Consider the following 17,265-nt stretch of genomic DNA (forward strand, 5'->3'; position numbering starts at 1 on the left):
TTATTATTTATAAATAATAATCCGTCAACTTTCCCTGTTTTAAGTTTTTTTTTTTTTTTTTAATGAATTTTGTTTTTAAATTCCTATTTTGCTGCTTTGCAGGCTGGTGGCATACCCACAGACGCCAGAATGGATGGAGATGAGAAGCCTCTGATTGTCCCGTCACTGTATGATGAATGTGCGCAGAATCACTTTGCTGCTGCTGATCCCAGAGTCAGAAGGTACGTCTATTTAATGTGTCTTTTAAGGTGACCATACTCTGGATCTTCAGAGATCAATCCCTCCACGTAGATATTCAATAGATAACAGCATGAAACAGATGTGTAGAGGCCAACCACTAGGGGCACTGTGGCACGTTCCTTATGTCAGGGGTTCCCAACCTCCGGTCCGCGGTCCAATACCTCGCCGCAGGACGTTTTGCGCCAGGCCATGGGTCTGACATCTTCTTTTACTGCAGCTCGTCTCACAGCAGCGTGGGCACGTCTCACGGCTACTGTGCAGTCAGGAAGCAGGAGAGCGGCTCCCTGTAGCGGCGATGTATATCACCGTTAGCATGGGAACCGCTGCCCTGCCTCCTGACTCTGCACAGAAGATGTGGGACTCTCCCACGCTGCTGTGAGACGAACTGATTGAGCTTTGAGGAGAGGGGCCAACCGGTGAATATAAAGGAAGAAGAAGCGGCGGCCAGCTCAAAAGGTAACATGAGCAGTGGCCGCAGGGGGAGCGGGCACAAAGGGCAACTATACTAGGTATACTGGGGCAACTATACTAGGTATACTGGGGTAACTATACTACCTATACTGTGGCAATTATACTACCTATACTCGGGCAACTATAGTAGAGATCCTAGGGCAACTATACTCCCTATACTGGGGCAAATGTGGGGGTTGCTGGCCAATTCCCCCCTTCCCCCCCCCACCCAGGCCACAGAGAAAAGTTCAGTCTGGATAGCGGTCCCCAGTCTGAAAAAGTTTAGGGACCCCTGCCTTATGTGGCTACTAGTAGCCTTTAGCATTTGCTACGTCACACAGGCGCACTGGGAATCAGGAGTGAAGAGAAGGGGAAGTGGACGAGTAGAGAAAGCATGTAAATTGCACTGGACAGGTGAAATTAATCTTCACTGCTTACAGTGCTCATCGTAAAACCGACCACCACTAGTGATGTGCTCCCAACCCACTGTCGATAAAACAAAATTTTCCGTCCAGGGTGATCGATCTGAATCATCTGAAAATTGGCCTATCAGGAATCGTATCCAGCACTGATTTCTAGCAGATTCGATCAAATTGGCCACGATGCAAAAAATCAACAAGTGTATAGACTCCTTTTAGAGAAGTACAACTGGGAAACCAGGAATCCCAATGACGGACATCCTGTCCAGCAGTGAGTAAGTCACCGGGCAAGGGGCATCATCGGGCGGTGAAGCGGGAGCAGTGCTGTGCATATGACCCTGTCGGCACACTCTACTGCAGGGTCAAATGAATGAGGATTTGTGGGATGGGGTGGAGCATCGCACCACAAACACACTGGCCAGATATAAAACTGGCCTAAAAGGAAAGAAACCTGGCAGCCTCCGTATGTTTAACTACTTTCAGGCAGTGAAAGAAAAAAAGGAACACAGCATAGTTATTTGTGTGCTAGGCACTGTACAGACACGTCTATCTCATCATGTTACATGTCACCTCGGGTATCCTTTAATGTTGTTTTTTTTTTTTCTTCTGTCTTTAGGCCATTTTACATAGACCGTTCCTGTATTGCGAGCATCAACAGCGACCCTCCACGGGTTACACTACAGGCTTCTGCCATGAATAAACGCATTCACTACTATAGCAGGCTGGGAACACCATCAGAACGCTCTTTGGTAAGTTCAGAATTATGAATTGCGGTGCTTGTCAGGCAATGCTGCGTCTGTCATTTCACTGCGTCAGTGAGAGGCTAATAATTGTTGATGCAGATCTTATGCTAATTTTATGTACGCTCACCTAAAGGATTATTAGGAACACCTGTTTAATTTCTCATTAATGCAATTATCTAATTAACCAATCACATGGCAGTTGCTTCAATGCATTTAGGGGTGTGGTCCTGGTCAAGACAGTCTCCTGAACTCCAAACTTGAATGTAAGAATGGGAAAGAAAGGTGATTTAAGCAATTCTGAGAGTGGCATGGTTGTTGGTGCCAGATGGGCCGGTCTGAGTATTTCATAATCTGCTCAGTTACTGGGATTTTCACGCATAACCATTTCAAAGAATGGTGTGAAAAGGGAAAAACATCCAGTATACGGCAGTCTTGTGAGCAAAAATGCCTTGTTGATGCTAGAGGTCAGAGGAGAATGGGCCGCATAATTCAAGCTGATAGAAGAGCAATGTGAAATAACCACTCGTTTATAAATAACCGAGGTATGCAGCTAAGCATTTGTGAAGCCACAACACGCACAACCTTGAGGCGGATGGGCTACAACAGCAGAAGACCCCACCTGGTAGCACTTATCTCCACTACAAATAGGAAAAAGAGGCTACAATTTGCACAAGCTCACCAAAATTGGACAGTTGAAGAAAAATTTTGGCTGGTCTGATGAGTGTCGATAGTCAGAATGAGAACATGGATCCATCATGCCTTGTTGGTGGTGGTGGTGTAATGGTGTGGGGGATGTTTTATTTGCACACTTTAGGCCCCTTAGTACCAATTGGGCATAGTTTAAATGCCACGGGCTACCTGAGCATTGTTTCTGACCATATCCATCCCTTCATGACCACCATGTACCCATCCTCTGATGGCTACTTCCAGCAGCATAATGCACCATGTCACAAAGCTCGAATCATTTCAAATTGGTTTCTTGAACATGACAATGAGTTCACTGTACTAAAATGGCCCCAACAGTCAGCAGATCTCAACCCAATTTAGCATTTTTGGGATGTGATGGAACGGGAGCTTCATGCCCTGGATGTGCATCCCACAAATCTCCATCAACTGCATGATGCTATCCTATCAATATGGGCCAACATTTCTAAAGAATGCTTTCAGCACCACGTAGAATTAAAGGGAACCTACACTGAGAAGGATGTGGATTTTTCCTTTTTAAATAATACCAGTTGCCTGACTCCTGCTGATTCTGTGTTTCTAAGGGCCCGTTTCCACTAGCGCGAATTCGCATGCAGACAACGCATGCGGATTCGCATAGGCAATACAAGTGAATGGGACTGTTTCCACTTGTCAGTTTTCATTTGCGTTTTTATGTGCAGGATTTTTCTGCACGGTAGACCCTGCAAAATTCGCCTGCGTGTGGAATGCAGGCGATTCGCAGGTAATGTATTTAATAGGGAAATCGCATGCGGTTTTTGCATGCGTTTTTCCCGCAATTTCGCGTGCGATTTCGCATTGAAAGTAATGTAAATTGACACAGGCAGTGACATGGTTAAAATCGCATATACCCTGCCTATGCAAAATCGCATGCAAAATCGCGGCAAAAAACGCATGCGGAATCGCACCTGCATGCGATTTTGTCAACGGTGATATGCGGCGATTCCGCACCGCACTAGTGGAAACGGGCCCTAATGCTTTCAGCCACAGTCTCTCAACAAGCATGCAGATCAGGTGCTCTGACTGATGTCAGACTGGAATAGCTGCATGCTTGTTTCAGGTGTGTGATTCAGCCACTACTGCACCTAAAGAGATCAGCAGGGCTGCCAGGTAACTGGTATTGTTTTAAAGGAAAAATCCATATCCCTCTCAGTTTAGGTTCCCTTTAAGGCAGTTCTGAAGGCGAAAGGGGGTCGAACACCATATTAGTATGGTGTTCCTAAGAATCCTTTAGGTGAGGGTAAATGTATTCAGCTTGAAAATGGACCAATCAATTATTATTTTGAATTGAAAACTGCTTAATATGGCAAGTGCAATGGCCCACAAAACTAATAATCCAATCACAGGAATATTATGAAAAAATAGCAAAAATATAAAAATTTCACATGCACCATTGTCAACGATAAATAATGTATAAGAACCAGAGAAAGAGTTGACTCTTGGATGCATATGAAATTAGAAAAATACTTTAAACATAAGAGTTAGCACAACTCTGTTTGGGGTCATAGGTCACACGTGTTCATTCTGCTATTTTCCCTGCATCCTTTTGTCCCTCTCCCCCCTTCCTTCCTTCCTTCCTCCCTCTTCCCTGCAGGGACGCTGCCTCTCCCTACTGGTTTTTATGTCCCTCTTTTTTGCACCATGTTTAATTCACATTCATGTTGCTCCTGTTTTTCAAGGGCTCTGTTTCCTCTCTGGATCCGTTGTATAGAGCATTATAAATGTATATCCCATTTTTCGTTTTTTGTTTTCCACCGTCCTCCCTTGTCTCTATGCCCAATTGGGGTTATTGTACATATTCATATCTGTATGGGAGTATGGGTCTCTTTTTCCCTATATTGTTGGGCGTTGAGAGAGAGGGGGTCTCGGTGGTCTTTGCAATTGATATTGCATGGAAATTATTGCAAAACTTATGCATATTCATTTATTTAATTTGTTCATATTGGTACGCACTCACTGCCTGCTCCCTCTTCCGTGCACCGATTGCCATCTTTCCTAATTGGTGCAGAAGGAACACAGAGTAGTTATTTGTGTGCTAGGCACTGTACATGCACATACCTATCTCATCATGTCACATGTCACTTCAGGTATCCTTTAAAGCTAATGGGAACCCATACTGAAAAAAAAGTCAGATACTCACCTAAGGAGAAGGAGGCTCTGGGTCAGCATTCCCTCTCCGCCGCTGTTGCGCTGGCTCCCCCGTAGCGGTATTTCCCCGCCAAAGGGAGGCTTCGGAAATGCTTTGGGAGCCTGAGTGCTCCCGAAGACAGGCCGCTCTACACTCTGACGTACTCGCACGTGCGCAGTATGGAGCCGCCTGTCTTCGGGAGGACTCGGCTCCTAAAGACTTCCGAAGTCCCCTTGGCGGGGGAATTGAACGGGGGAGCCAGCGCAGCACCGAGGGCACCTGGAGAGGGAAGGCTCATTAGGACCCGAGCCTTCCCTCTCCTTAGGTGAGTATCTGACTTTTTTTTTAGCAACACATGGATTCCCGTTAGCTTTAAAGGGAACCTGTAGTGACTAAAATTATTTAAAATAAACACACGACGTAGCTTCAAATGTATTTTACACACTAACCTCACCATCAGTTCCTCTCAGAAGCTCACCATTTTCTTCTTACAGTGATCCCTTCCAGTTCTAACAATATTTAGTCAGAACTGAAATATACCAGTTGCTTTCAGTTATATATCAGCAGCTGTCAGTTACAACTGAATGTGCAAGGTAATGTCCAGGTTTCCCTATAGCTCAAGTGGGTGATATTACAGTTTAACAGTGTGCTGACCAGGAAGCTGTTATGGGGTAATGGCCATTTTAAAATGGAGGAAGGAGAAATCCATTGATCACAGGGGACAAATGGGACGCAGGAGAGGAGAAAGAGATTGAGGAGTAGACAATATGGGATGTAAGTATGACCTGTGTATGGTTAGTTTGACTTTTTATTTTCAGTTCAGGTTCTCTTTAAGGCCTTGTTCACATTGTGCTTCAATCGCGTTAGCGTTCGCGTTGGACATTTTCTAAAGCGATTTGTTTTGTTTTTTTCCCTCCCCTTCCTGTCGAATTCTGTTGGACGTTTTTGGTAAGCGTTTTTGCAGAGCAATTCCGGTTTTTCACTTCCTGACATCAGTCATAAAGTGAATTCTTTGATCCAGAAAAGAATAAAAACAATGTATTTATTCTTAAAAACGCAAACACAATCGCTGCACAAAGCGATTCTGTGAGCATTTTGCGTTTTTTTTCCTATACTTTCCATTGTAGCAAAATCGCCCCGAAAATGGTCCATTCAGCGCTTCCCTGAGCAGAAAGCGGATGGATCGCCCTAATCTGAACTAGCGCATAGGATAGCATGGTGTAAGCACTTTCAGGGCAATTTTGAATAATCGCAGACACTTAAAAACGCCTCCAGTGTGAACAAGTATTTAAAGGGACCCTGGGCATTGGCTAAAAAAATGAAATTTGGACTTACCTGGGGTTTCCTCCAGCAGCTAGACCAACGAAGGGAAGAAAAGGATGCCTGGGGACCACGTGGGCTACGGGGGACTGGGGGAAGCCCAGAGAAGTCCAAATTTATTTATTTTTTAGCCACTGCTCGGGGTCCCTTTAAGCGCTTTGCTGATCGCTAGGGATTGCCAAAGAGCTGTGACTAATATACCCCTGTGGGATTACTCTCACTGCAGCATTTACGATCTGCATAAATCACAAAGTACCTGCATTCTGTTGAATGGGAATCTCATATCGCGGAAAAACATGACATTTTGTGCTGCAGGATCGCAGCTGCGATTTAAATCTATTTGATTTTGCTTTGTAGGTAGCGCCTGATCATGTCATCCCTGCACCAGAAGAGATATATGTATACAGCCCGCTGGGGACGGCCTTTAAAATTGGCGGAGGGGACGGCTCAGAGAAGAATTCCAGCATTGTCACAATGTAGGTTTATAAACGTTATTACTCTTCTGTATTTTAGTGCTACCCAAGAAACCAGCTTTCAAATATAATGTAAAGAATTTTATTAAAGTGGCACCCCCCCCCCCCAAATTTAGAAACTTAGTAGATGGACTGCGCAATAACTGGGGTATTCTGCAACAATACAATACTACTTTTTTTTTTGCACAATACCCTGGCTATTGCAGGTTTGTATTGTTGCACAGCTACAGTCCATGTGCTATGTTTTAAAATTGTTTATGGGGTACGCCCCTTTAATACAATTGTTAACATCATAGTTGAAAGCTCGTTTTTTGGGATAGATCTTGTTTTCTCTTTAATTTGTTCTTTCCCGACCCCCAGAGCATCGTACTGTACTTGTATATTACACTCTGGCAGCTAGCTTGTAATACACTGGCACGTCATGTGACGCCCGGTTGCCATGGAGACGTGACATGTGAATCGGTGATCGTTGTGTGTTTCAAGTTGCGGGCTGGCAACTCTGCAGGGAGGGAGGGGGGAAGGAGAGGAATCCAGGCCCGGAGTAACAGCGCACAGGCCCGCGGGCCGTAGTTTGCCCAGCGCTGTTCTAACCTCTTTCTCTAATGGCCAACATATGTTTTGTTTTCTTTCTTTAATTGTTTATGCTACAATAACTATTCTGTTGTCACTGGTTGTACTTCCCTGACTGCTCTCTTGCTGCCCAATATATCCCACCCATTGTCAGTTGCCATTGTAACAAAATAATAATCACTTCCATTCAGTGGGTGTAATTGTGTCTGACCAGTGCACTGTATATGACTGAGAAGCAAAGTTTATGCACCAAGGAATATTACTGTCATTGCTATTTGGTTTAGTGCCTCCTTCATTTTATGTTTATCTTTGCATCATTCCACAATATTTGTTTTACAGATTTATGATCTGGAACACAATGATGGGAACATCAATACTGAGTATCCCCTGGGGTATAAAGCAGGTAAGAACAATGGACTATACCTGGGCTTGCACATGAGTATCCCAGCATAATAAAGAGTCCTTCTGTAACTTCTGCACTGCAAGCAACCTGGAAATAACTGTTGGGCTCAAGACCACAGAGCTGCATTATCTTTATATAGCATACTTCTTTCATTAGCTTTAGCAAGATTGATTTAGGGACCTTTTTGTAAATACAAAAGTACATTTCAGAGATATTTCACTTATTTATATAATGCATTGAAATATTGCTGAAAACATAATTTATGCTTCTGAAAATGTATCCTGCAGTGAGTTTTAGCTTATTCACACCTCGCGCTGTGTTGAAACAGAAGTTGATGATTGTCAACTCTTATGGGTAAATATGGAAGCTCTCTGCCTGATGGGCTGACATCTGTGCACATTATCCTGCTAACCATGTTGCACCTATTTATAGTAAAGCAAAAGAGACCAAATACATTGTTAAAGCTGCCATGCAAAATACAAATTTAAAGTAGACCTCTTCTGTAAATTCCAAAGTGAAAAGAATGACAGTTATTGACTGTATGACTGTTGTTATATGACTGTTCCCCCTCTTATTTTACCCAATGCAGTAACAACTTCTTAATTAAGCAGCAGGGAAGCATTGTGGCAGCTTGTGGCTGGTACTGCCCTTCTGTCTTCACCTCTCCTCTCTGTGACAGGCTGGCTCAGTGGCACAGGTAGAAGCAGAGTGGCCACACATTTTTTGTGCTGAAAAATTAGGCTTATACACGAGTATATACAATATTCGTGTGTGTATATACCTTAATTATATGGTACAAGTGCTTTGTTTTTAGACATATTTTTCCTACTATGTTATACTTTCTGCTGCCAGTGCTGATACGTATGGGTTTCATTTTTACATCAGAGGTTAGCTTTAAGGCAATGCTGTTTAGCTCAGTCATGGCAGATTTACTACATGCAATGCTCCTTATAAAATCCTTTATCAAAATTGTGACCTTAACGCAAACCTGAAGTGAAAATAAACGTATGAGATAATGAAGAGCTATATAATGGAAAATAAAATATGAGACTCTTTTTTTATTTTTTGATACTAATGTTCTATGAATTATCTGTACTACACACACTTTTTTTTCTCTTCAACTGGAAACAAAATCTCTGCTCCTTATTTATAATCTTTAAAGGATCGCTCTAATGAATAACTGTAAAACATGAACATGTGAGCTGCACATTAGCCCCAGTGTAAGATGCTCTGTAAAATACTATTTCCCATGTAGCTGTCAGAGGAGGGATTATTAATCTGACAGCTCTGAACATTTTCCTGACAGGGTTTGGACTAGTACATCTCTTTATGGGCAAAGTTCTGTGTTCCCTTTTTGTTCATTTGAAAAGCTCTACCTGGTGAGGACTTCTACAAAGACGGTGACCCCCCTTCCCCCACAAGAGAGAGCTTTTATCACATGCAACAGATCAAACCAAATCAAATTATCAAGTCAAGTAAGAATATTAGGAACTTACAGCACAATGTGAATTCGCATGACATTTCAGACAGGAGGTTAGCAGTATAACCAGCAGGATTTGGTCTGAAAGCTGCATGACATTATCTCAGCCACTAGATGGCACTAGAACACTGTTTCCAGCCGTGCTCTGGCTGAAGGTTATGTAATGTTTGATTTATTTGGGTTATCTTTTTAAAATTAAGCCCGGTTATTTTTGCCTAGAATTCTGAGGCTACTTAATGCTTGAGTTTTATTGCTGCGTACGTGTGGCGTCCCTGCCTGTTGAACTGGGCGCTGTTTCATGACAATAGTGAAAATACCGTCAATTTTACCTCAATAGCTAACTACTTACTGTCTCACAATAACAGTCCTGCTAACAACTGGAGAAGCTATAAGGGCCTGTTTCCACTACATGCTGATTGGATGCAGAATTACTGGATGCATCCAATCAGCATGTGAATGCCTATAGGCCTGTTTCCACTAAACGCGATTTTTCTAATGCAGATTTTCCCATAGGCATTCATTGGAGTCAGTTTTTCTGCATCCAATCTGCGTGTAGTGGAAACAGGCCCTAAGCTAAATCCTGGGTCGGCTGAACACACACTAGTTTCTCAGCCAAGATGGCCCAGAATGCTCTCTCTAGCATGCATACGGAGGCATAAAGGACAACTGAAGTGAAAAGAATATGGAGGCTGCCATATTTATTTCCTTTTAAAGAATACCAGTTGCCTGGCAGTCCTGCTGATCTATTTGATTGCAGCAGTGTATAAATAACACCAGAAACAAGCATGCAGCTAATCTTGTCTGATCTGACAATAATATCAGAAACGCCTGATCTGCATATGCTTGTCAGGGTCTATGGCTAAAAATAGGATCAGCAGGATAGCCAGGCAACTGGTATTGCTTAAAAGGAAATAAATATGGCAGCCTCCATATCCCTCTCCCTTCAGTTGTAAGCTGGGTGACACTGCTTTATATCAGTTTTTAGAACTCCCCCTTCCTTGCGATAGACTGATGACACATTGACAGTGTCTCTGACCATTTCTGTGTGAGCCTCAAGCAGGCTGAATTACAGTCAGAGGCTGCAGTTCTATTTCATTTTCATTTACAGTAATAATAATAATAATCAGAACATTTGTATAGCGCTTTTCTCCTGTTGGACTCAAAGCGCTCAAGAGCTGCAGCCACTGGGACGCGCTCAAGAGGCCACCCTGCAGTGTTAGTAAGTCTTGCCTTGAACTCCTTACTGAATAGGTACTTGACCTAGCCAGGATTCGAACCCTGGTCTCCCATGTCAAAGGCAGAGCCCTTAACCAGTACACTATCCAGCCACCGTACACTATCCAGCCACCAGTTTTACAGTATTGCTTGAAAAATCAACATGGAAGAAATTAAACTTTTATGGTGGGACTAATGATATTCAAGAGTGTTCTTTCTGTACATATAATTGTCTCATGATGAATTAACGTTTATTTCAGGCTGGATTCACTACTGGAGTTGTAATTCTCATCTTGATGGGTGTTTTAACCCTCTACTGCTGCTACAGAGTTGTGAAATCACGGGAGACCATATGTAAGATTTGTCTATCCAATCTGTTCCATGCATTTATCACCCATTTTACATATTCTTGTCTTTTAGTTTTTCTCCAGAAAGTATACCGAAGCTTTTCTTTTTGCTCTTAAAACTTTTTAAAGAATAACTAATGAAAATGTTGACATTGCGCTACCCTCATTTATAGTCCTTCATGCAACTGCAGTAGCGTGAAATAGGACTCTGAGCAGTGCAGAAACTATGGAAAGATGCATATTATTTTAAAGCTCTCTTTCTCCTCTTTCCAATAATATATATACCGCCGCCCTACGCCTTTTAATTTTCACTATTTTCGCGATTGAAATTGCTGCGGCCGCGATTTCAATCGCGAAAATAGAGAAAACCAAAAGGTGTAGGGCGACGATTTGGGTGTCGCCAGAAAGAGGAGAAAGAGAGCTTTAAAATGATATCCATATTTCCATAGTTACATTGTATTACACAGGGCGACTTTTTCTGCTGAATGGAGCTGCTGACACTGGGGAAAGTGTCGTCCTGTGTAATACAAGTAACTATGGAAAGATGGATATCATTTTAAAGGTCTCTTTCTCCTCTTTCTGGCGACATCTAAATCGTCGCCCTATGCCTTTTAGTTTTCTCTATTTTTGCAATTGAAATCGCGGCCGCTGCAATTTCAATCGCGAAAATAGCGAAAACTAAAAGACGTAGGGCGGTGGTTTATATATCGTTGGAAAGAGGAGAAAGAGAGCTTTAAAATGATATGCATCTTTACATAGTTTCTGCACTGCTCGGAGTCCCTTTAAAGGGAATCCGAGGTGGCAGTGATATGGAGGCTGCCATTGCAAGATTGCAAGGGCAGGGCTCTCTCTCACCCTTTTGTGTCTTGGATTTTGTTATTCATTTTGTATCCAGCGTTTTGCGATTTCATGCGCAATATTTTTTAGAGCCTTCTGGCGCTTACCTGCGCATTAGCACTTTTTTTTAACAGCGCTTTTCTAAGAGCTTTTGCAGAGCGATTTGTTTTTTCACTTCCTGACGTCAGTCAGGAAGTGGACTCTTTGAACAGGAAAATAATAAATACAATGTATTTATTCTTAAAAGCGCCGGGGAGATCACTATACAAAGCGCTTTTTTCAAGCTTTTTCATTACAGGCAAATCGCCCTGAAAATGGTACAGGCAGCTTCCTCCAATCAGAAGCTAAGCGGATCAGAATTGAACCACTCATGTGAACACTCTCATAGGGAATCATTGCACAAGCGCTTTTAAGGCAATTTCTGAAATCGCCTTCACTCAAACACCTGCAAACGCCCTTAACGTAAACAAGCCCTAATGCTGGGGATGCACAGTACGTTTCTGTACCGTGTATCGACCAGCTGATCCGGCCAGCTGATAATATTCAGCTGGCCCGTTCATGCCGCTCGACCACCGCCCGCTCGATCCCCGCCGGCGGACAATGGCATGGAGCAGCTGATGAGGAGCGCCGGCGGGGACGAGCGGTAATCGATCCACGCGGATGAGCGGGGACGCGGCGGGAGTCAATCCGGTGGCTAACTGGCCGCCGGATCGACCCGTGTATTCCCAGCATAATACATTTTATCATGTTACATTTGTCACTGTAATCACCAGTTCTTTATTTTGTACCAGTGTTCATATTTGGTGTACACCAGAGTCTGTATTATTATGTACTCCATGTTTACTTTTCTTACTTTGTACAGAGCCATGAAATATGTTGGCACTTTATAAATCAAAAATAATATTTATTTCCTTTTAAACAATATCAGTTGCCTGTCAGTCCCGTTAATCTACTTTGGCTGCAGTAGTGGCTGAATAACACCAGAAACTAACTGGGTCAGACTTCAATCAGACATGCCTGATCTGCATGTTAGTTCAACGTCTATGAGTAAAAGGCTCAGTAAGACAGCCAGGCAATGTGCATTCTTTAAAAGGAAATGTCAGCCTTTATATCCCTCTCTCTTCAGTTGTGTTTTCATATTCTTTGAGTCAAAGAGCTGCTTATTTATCAGCAAGGCTGTTGACAGACACATGTAGATCCCTCCTCAGGCCAGAAACCCACTAGGAGCGATTTTCTGAGCACTTTGTGATTTGAAAACTCTTGCTAATGTAATGCTATGGGTGTGATCCCTCTAGAGGGATGTGATATTATAAGAATCCCCCATAGCATTGCATTAGCAAGAGCTTTTTCAAATCACTACTAGTGGATTTCTGGCCTCACTTAGGCTGGGACCACACTTGCTTGGATCACGTGTTTTGCCGCAGAACGGTTAGTGCAGGATCTGAAAATGTAATGTGTAAATACTCATGCAGGACAATGGAAAGTTACAAGCTTTCTGTATTTAGGGACCAGTTATTTCTGAGTAAAATTATTTAAAATAAACACATGACGTAGCTGCAGATGAATATTACATACTAACCTCACCGTCAGTTCCTCTCAGAGGCTCACCATTTTCTTCTTACAGTAATTCCTTCCAGTTCTGACAATATTTTGTCATAACTGAAAGATACCAGTTGCTGTTAGTTATATATCAGCAGCTGTCGGTTACAACTGAATGTGCAAGGTAGTGTCCATGTTTCTCTATGGCTCAAGCAGGTGATATTACAGTTTAACAGTGTGCTGACCAGGAAGCTGTTGTGGGGTAATAGCCATTTTTCAAATTGAAGGACAGAGAATTTCATTGATCACCGTGGGCAAACAGGACGCAGGAGAGGAGAAAGACGTGTTTTCGCGTATTTTGACTCTTCATTTTCAGTTCAGGTTCTCTTTAACATTTACTTTGAAAAAAACTGAAAAGGGAATACAAGCAAATTCTATTAAGGTCTGGTGCATGCCACTTCAGGTACACACTAACCCTCCCTCGCTCTAGAACAGAACAGTTTCTCTATGGCCTTGGCCATAGGCCAATTAGCAGTTTTTCTCCCAGGAAGTGTTTGAGTTATGCTCCTGACCTCAGACACTGCCCCACACATTAGCTGATGAGGTGGATTTCACATGAGGGGGGAATGGGTGCAAGCCATCTAATCTCTGTCGACTAGTGAATGAGGTTACTGCTCTCGTTTTATGATCCTCCTAAGCTTAGAGATCACCACTTCTCCACTCTGTCAAGGCCTGATTACTGCCAGAGATGATTGAGTCGGCTGCATCACTATGAAAATCTGAACCGAACAATTGTGTTTGTTTTTCCTCTCGCAGCTTCCACAGACACGTCACACTGGGAGTTCCCAGATGTCTGCCAGTATTATTTTGGCTCCTTTGGGCGATGGTCCAGCCTCCTGTTCTCTATGGTGTCTCTGATTGGAGCAATGATCGTCTATTGGGTGTTGATGTCCAACTTTTTATTTAACACTGGCAAATTTATTTATAGTAAGTGAAAACAAATCAGCCTCTTCTGATTATTATGGCATTCTCTTCGTATTTTAATTATTAAGCTTGACATACATGCATAGACATTTGGGAATTGAGTTGTTAATAATTCTAGCACAGCAACCACAATTGTGTTGAAGATCAGCTCCACCCAAAGTAAGTAAAGCCTGCCACACACTGGCAGATTGCTACCTGACGTTCACAAAAGAAAGATCCCACAAAAGATGTGATCAGAATCTGTTAGAGAAGGATCTGTAATGCTAGAAACACACCATACATATTTGTGTTATATAGATGGTTCGATAGATAATTTCTGTCCTGTCCGATATTTTCGATTGTTTTTCTGGTCAATTTCTCATAGAAGTGAATGGAAATTCATAAGAAAAGAGAAGAGAATTGAGCCGGAAATCGATCGAATGGAAAATTGACTGAGTGTTCCTATGCATTAGGGCCTATCTCCACTGTGCTATCTTGCATCTTGTGAGACGACACATGCAGTGATATGAGAACGCATCCAAATCGAAAGTGCAATGCGTTTTGTAGCTGCAGGCCAACTCTTCCCCTCCCCCCCCCCCTACCCACCCCCACCCTTTGAATTAAATGGCAGCCTATTGATTCTAATAGGCTGTGTCCAGTGGAAACAAGCCCTTAAGGTGCCCATACACTACAATTTTCCCTGGCAGATTCTATCTCAGGGTTTGAATCTGCCGAGCATCAATGCCCCAACACTGCCACCCAATTGTAATTTTGATTGCTTTTTTTTTTTCTCTAAATCGATTGGAATTATAGATCAGATAGGACAATACATTTTGGTCAAATAGGGTTGGGGCAGTGGTGCTGGAGTATGTATGCCTGGGGCTTACAGCCAGTGACCGTCTGCCCAGGTCTCTTCCCTGCACTTCCTCTGTTATCTCCCTTGTGCCAGTTCTCCATAATCTGGCGGTCTTACATGAGTGTGTACGTGCCAGTGGGACACAGAGCACAGGTAATGGGGAGATGAAGACAGAAGGACACAGTAGGGAGTGCACTGGACGGGCAGGTGACTGTGCTCCACTGCCGGTGCCCCAGGGGAGCAATATAGCTTGCTAATTTTTAGGTTAGTGATGCTTTCTGTTACTTTGTATGGGGAAAAGGGATGACACTGGCGCACAACGGACACTGGGTCCAAAGGGAGTGAACTCTGCTTCCATAAACATGTTGACCTGAATTAAGTGTACAGTTTGGTGTCTATATTTGCATTTTACTATTATTTATCTATGGGATGGCCCTCTAGGTGTGAATTGACTAATTTGGATGCCTCCCCTTACCTGGTAGTTCGGGCGTCGCACAGACCACAATATTAATTGCAGCTATAGCGGTGCCCAGTGTATAATTTGGGCAGAGGAAGAGCAGCTTATAAATGAAATAGCATTGGGGAAACGGCGCAGATATTGGTGAGAAAAGGGTCAGGTAAATCGTAGTAGTAAAATATTGGAAAATTACCTATATTGTACTATTGGCTTTAGCCAGTGCCCAATAGTACAATATCAGTAATGTAACCGTTATTCTACTATCGCATTCAACCTGCATGCTATTGTTGCATTTGCCTCTTGGTGGTGTGCTAGTGAAGAGGTTATTTTCATTTATTTTTCCCCCATTCCTGCCATGGAGTGTGAAAAATTGCATACAATGGTCTGTACATGTATGATTTATACTTGCGCATCCAAAGGAGGATTGCTTCTTATGTGCTTAAAGACACACTGAAGCTAAAAAAAAATTATGATGAATTTGTTGTGTAGTACAGATAATTACTATAAGATTAGTAGCAAAGATAATGTACTCATATTTTTTTTTATTTTCAGTTATATGGTGTTTTTTATAACATTGCATCATTCTCTAATATTTGCAGTTTACACACTACTCGGCATTCTAAATGTTTTTACAGATCAGACTTTGTGAACTATTGACCTGTCCTCTGGAGAGAAAAATAAAATAGTGACTGACAGTTGAGATGACAAGCTTCAGAAGACAGAGCTCTCTGCGACTGTGAAAGTTAGAGCTCAATGGCTTTTTTGCATAAATAACAACTGGAGTTTCTTAACTCTTCCTGTACTGGAAACAATATTAGACTTATGTCTCTGCTCCTAATGTTTTATTTCTTAGCTGTACTACACATACAAATCATTATATCATCTTTTTTTTTTTTTTCGCTTCAGTGTCTCTACACACCATGCAATTTTTCCATCAGATATACTGGTGGAATTGATCATTTCTGACAGGTCCAATCTGACTTCTGATTGTTTTTCTGTTCAGATTTTAATTCACTTATATACTAAATCAGAAAAACAATCTGAAGTCAGATTGGACCTGTCAGAAATAATTGATTTGACCCATCTATCTGATGGGAAATTGCATGGTGTGTACCAGGCATAAGATTTAAGGATTGTTTAGTATATTCACTCTTTATTAGACTAATTAAATAAATAAATTTGATTCATTCTATTTCTCTAACAGAACTAAGTGTTTCCATTCCATAATATGAATACACCACTGATGAATACTGTTACTAATTCTGTAACAGGAGATCAGTAATGCATTTTTATGTAACACATATAGACCATACACAGTACTTAGTGTAATTTTTTTTACAGTTTACTTGCTTAAGAAATCTTACAATGACCATCTGTGTGTTTCAGATTATGTTCAGCATGTCAATGTTACGGATATCGGGATGAGTACAAACGGCAGTGATAAAGGTATGATGGAATAATTGATCTATGGTTCCCTTCACATACACAATGACCAGCCAAAGCATTTACACCACCTGCCTAACATTGCTGTGGCAAAGCTGTGCACTCAATGAGACCTATGAACGTGTCCCCTGGTATATGGCTTGAAATGTTAGCAGCAGTCCTGTACAGCTAAGCACTGTGTAAATGACAAGCACAGAATGGGGATAGTGCATGTGCTATGCTGGAAATGGCTCCGTAACCCTCCAGAGTCAGGCCAATAGCAAAACGGAAGAATCCGGTAGCAGCACCACCACCACATGTAACTTTAAAGGGTACAGGAGGTGAGAGACCCATGAAGGCTGACATATTTCCTTTTCAACTATTTCAACATTGCCTGGCTGTCCTTGTGATTCTCTGCCTGTAATACTTTTCGCCACAGACCCTCAAGAAGCAAGCAGATCAGGTGTTTCTGACAAGATTCGCTGCATACTATTTCATGTGTGGCCAATGGAGGGGCACAGATATGATATCACGTGGGAAGCAAAAAGCTATTGTCCGTTGCTCGGCCTAATTGATCCGTCTGGCGAATCGTTGGCTGGACAGCGGTTGGGGGGGGGGTCTTGGGCTGCTTTACACATGCCGGATTATTGGCAGAGGTGGTAGTTATCGGACGCCTCAAC

General features: G+C 42.5%; 1 protein-coding gene across 1 annotated transcript in view; it reads left to right on the plus strand.

The window, feature by feature from the left end:
* The window catches only part of SLC38A9 (solute carrier family 38 member 9), a 43,347-nt gene that overhangs the window by 8,128 nt on the left and 17,954 nt on the right, over positions 1-17,265 (plus strand). Inside the window, exons 2-8 of the mRNA XM_068271736.1 lie at positions 103-221; positions 1,726-1,858; positions 6,381-6,499; positions 7,406-7,469; positions 10,425-10,518; positions 13,704-13,874; positions 16,550-16,609. Of these exons, the coding sequence (XP_068127837.1) occupies positions 130-221; positions 1,726-1,858; positions 6,381-6,499; positions 7,406-7,469; positions 10,425-10,518; positions 13,704-13,874; positions 16,550-16,609 (733 nt within the window). The 5' untranslated portion in view covers positions 103-129. The remainder of the gene's footprint in view (positions 1-102; positions 222-1,725; positions 1,859-6,380; positions 6,500-7,405; positions 7,470-10,424; positions 10,519-13,703; positions 13,875-16,549; positions 16,610-17,265) is intronic.

This window comes from Hyperolius riggenbachi, chromosome 1 (assembly GCF_040937935.1).
Source record: "Hyperolius riggenbachi isolate aHypRig1 chromosome 1, aHypRig1.pri, whole genome shotgun sequence".
Taxonomy (NCBI): domain Eukaryota; kingdom Metazoa; phylum Chordata; class Amphibia; order Anura; family Hyperoliidae; genus Hyperolius; species Hyperolius riggenbachi.